The sequence below is a fragment of the Plectropomus leopardus genome, unplaced genomic scaffold (assembly GCF_008729295.1).
Source record: "Plectropomus leopardus isolate mb unplaced genomic scaffold, YSFRI_Pleo_2.0 unplaced_scaffold8967, whole genome shotgun sequence".
NCBI classification, from domain to species: Eukaryota; Metazoa; Chordata; class Actinopteri; order Perciformes; family Serranidae; genus Plectropomus; species Plectropomus leopardus.
The window spans coordinates 1-1,693 of NW_024698862.1; the positions used below are offsets into that span (position 1 = coordinate 1).

General features: G+C 53.8%; 1 protein-coding gene across 1 annotated transcript; it reads left to right on the forward strand.

Annotated features, from left to right (window-relative positions):
- Nucleotides 1-308: 308 nt before the first annotated feature.
- LOC121940545 (lysosomal protective protein-like) lies at nucleotides 309-1,672 on the forward strand (the record flags this gene model as incomplete). Its single annotated transcript, XM_042483294.1, has 6 exons — nucleotides 309-497; nucleotides 606-782; nucleotides 893-984; nucleotides 1,065-1,143; nucleotides 1,224-1,372; nucleotides 1,572-1,672. Coding segments are annotated over exons 1-6 (748 nt in total), but the record flags the coding sequence as incomplete, so codon positions are not given.
- Between the last annotated feature and the right edge of the window lie 21 nt (nucleotides 1,673-1,693).

Sequence of the window (1,693 nt, forward strand, 5' to 3'; positions counted from 1 at the left end):
GCCACATCAGCCCGGGACCTCAGAGATGATCAGGGGCCACATCAGCCTGTGCAGGAGACTGAATTGAAGGCACCAAAGCTTCAACCTGCCAGGGGACAAAGACTTGTTGACTCTCTCCAGGAGGCTGAGGCATCGCTCCTGAGCTGGTCCACCTGATCAGAGTCCTTAAGTGTTTCACTGCCGTCCTCACTAATAAAGAGGAGCTGCTCTGACAGCTTCCCCCTGAGGATCCACGTGCCCCAGGACTTGATGTGCTCCTGGTGTTGTCTGTCGGTCGGGGTGTTGTCCGTCTGTGTGGATGTTGTCTGTAAGGATGCTTAAAGTGTGTTTTTCCCCCTCAGGTGTCGATGAACAACTACCTGGCTCTGAAGGAGTTCCTGCGTCTGTTTCCAGAGTTCAGCAAGAACCAGCTGTTCCTCACTGGAGAAAGTTACGGAGGAATCTACATCCCGACGCTCGCTGAGAGAGTGATGGAGGATGCCAGCCTCAACCTGCAGGTACAAACACTGCAGTCCTGTCCTGTGTTTGTTGCTGTCTCACCTGTCTTGTGTTTGCTGTGGTCTCACTTGTCCTGTGGTTGCTGCTGTGTCTCACCTGTCCTGCAGGGCGTTGCCGTGGGAAACGGGTTGTCGAGTTATGAGATGAATGATAACTCTCTGGTGTTCTTTGCCTACTACCATGGCCTGCTGGGAAGTCAGGTGTGGGCGGAGCTTCAGAAGTTATGCTGCAGCGACGGAAAGTGCAACTTCTACAACAACCCCAACACGAACTGCACCGACACCGTGAGTCTCAACCGGTCTGAGCCGGATTTATCAGGTGGAACAGTGGGTCTCAGGTGTGTCTCTGGTATGTCTCAGGTGTTGTGTGTCTCTGGTGTTTCTCTCTCCTGCAGCTGTCAGAGGTTCAGCATATGGTCTACAGCTCAGGACTAAACATTTACAACCTGTACGCTCCGTGTCCAGGTGGAGTCCACCAGAGAGTCAGGTAAGCTGTGACCTTTGACCTGTGAGCTGCTGCAGGTGTAGTGTGAGCTAAGAGGTTGACTTCCTGTTATTGTTTGTCAGCATTGATCAGGGCAAGCTGGTGATCAGAGACCTGGGGAACTCCTTCATCAGCCACCCGGAGACTCGGCTGTGGAACCAGGTGAGTGTCTCGTCCTTTCATGTGCCCTCACCTGACAGACTGGTACAGACCAGGTGTTCTCCTCTCCCCTGTGTGAGCAGAAGTTACGAAGTCTGACGTCTCTGCACCTGTCCGTCCGTCTGGACCCCCCCTGCACCAACTCCACCCCCTCCACCCTCTACCTGAACAACCCGTACGTCCGAGCCGCTCTGCACATCAGCGCCAAGGCCCTGGACTGGGCCATGTGCAGGTAACACACCTGGAGACACACACACACACACACACCTGGAGAGACACACCTGAAAACACACCTGCACACACACACACACACACCTGCATAAACACCTGGAGAGACACACACACACACACACTTGGAGACACACCCTCCATCCCATGCTCTCTCGTGCTCAGCTATGCTCACCTGTGCTCACCTGTTCTTCCTGTTGCAGCTCTGAGGTGAATCTGAAATACGGTCGTCTCTACCTGGACGTCAGGAAACAGTACCTGAAGCTGCTCTCTGCTCTGGTCAGTCAACACAACACACCTGTACACCTTTTTATGATGATGATGA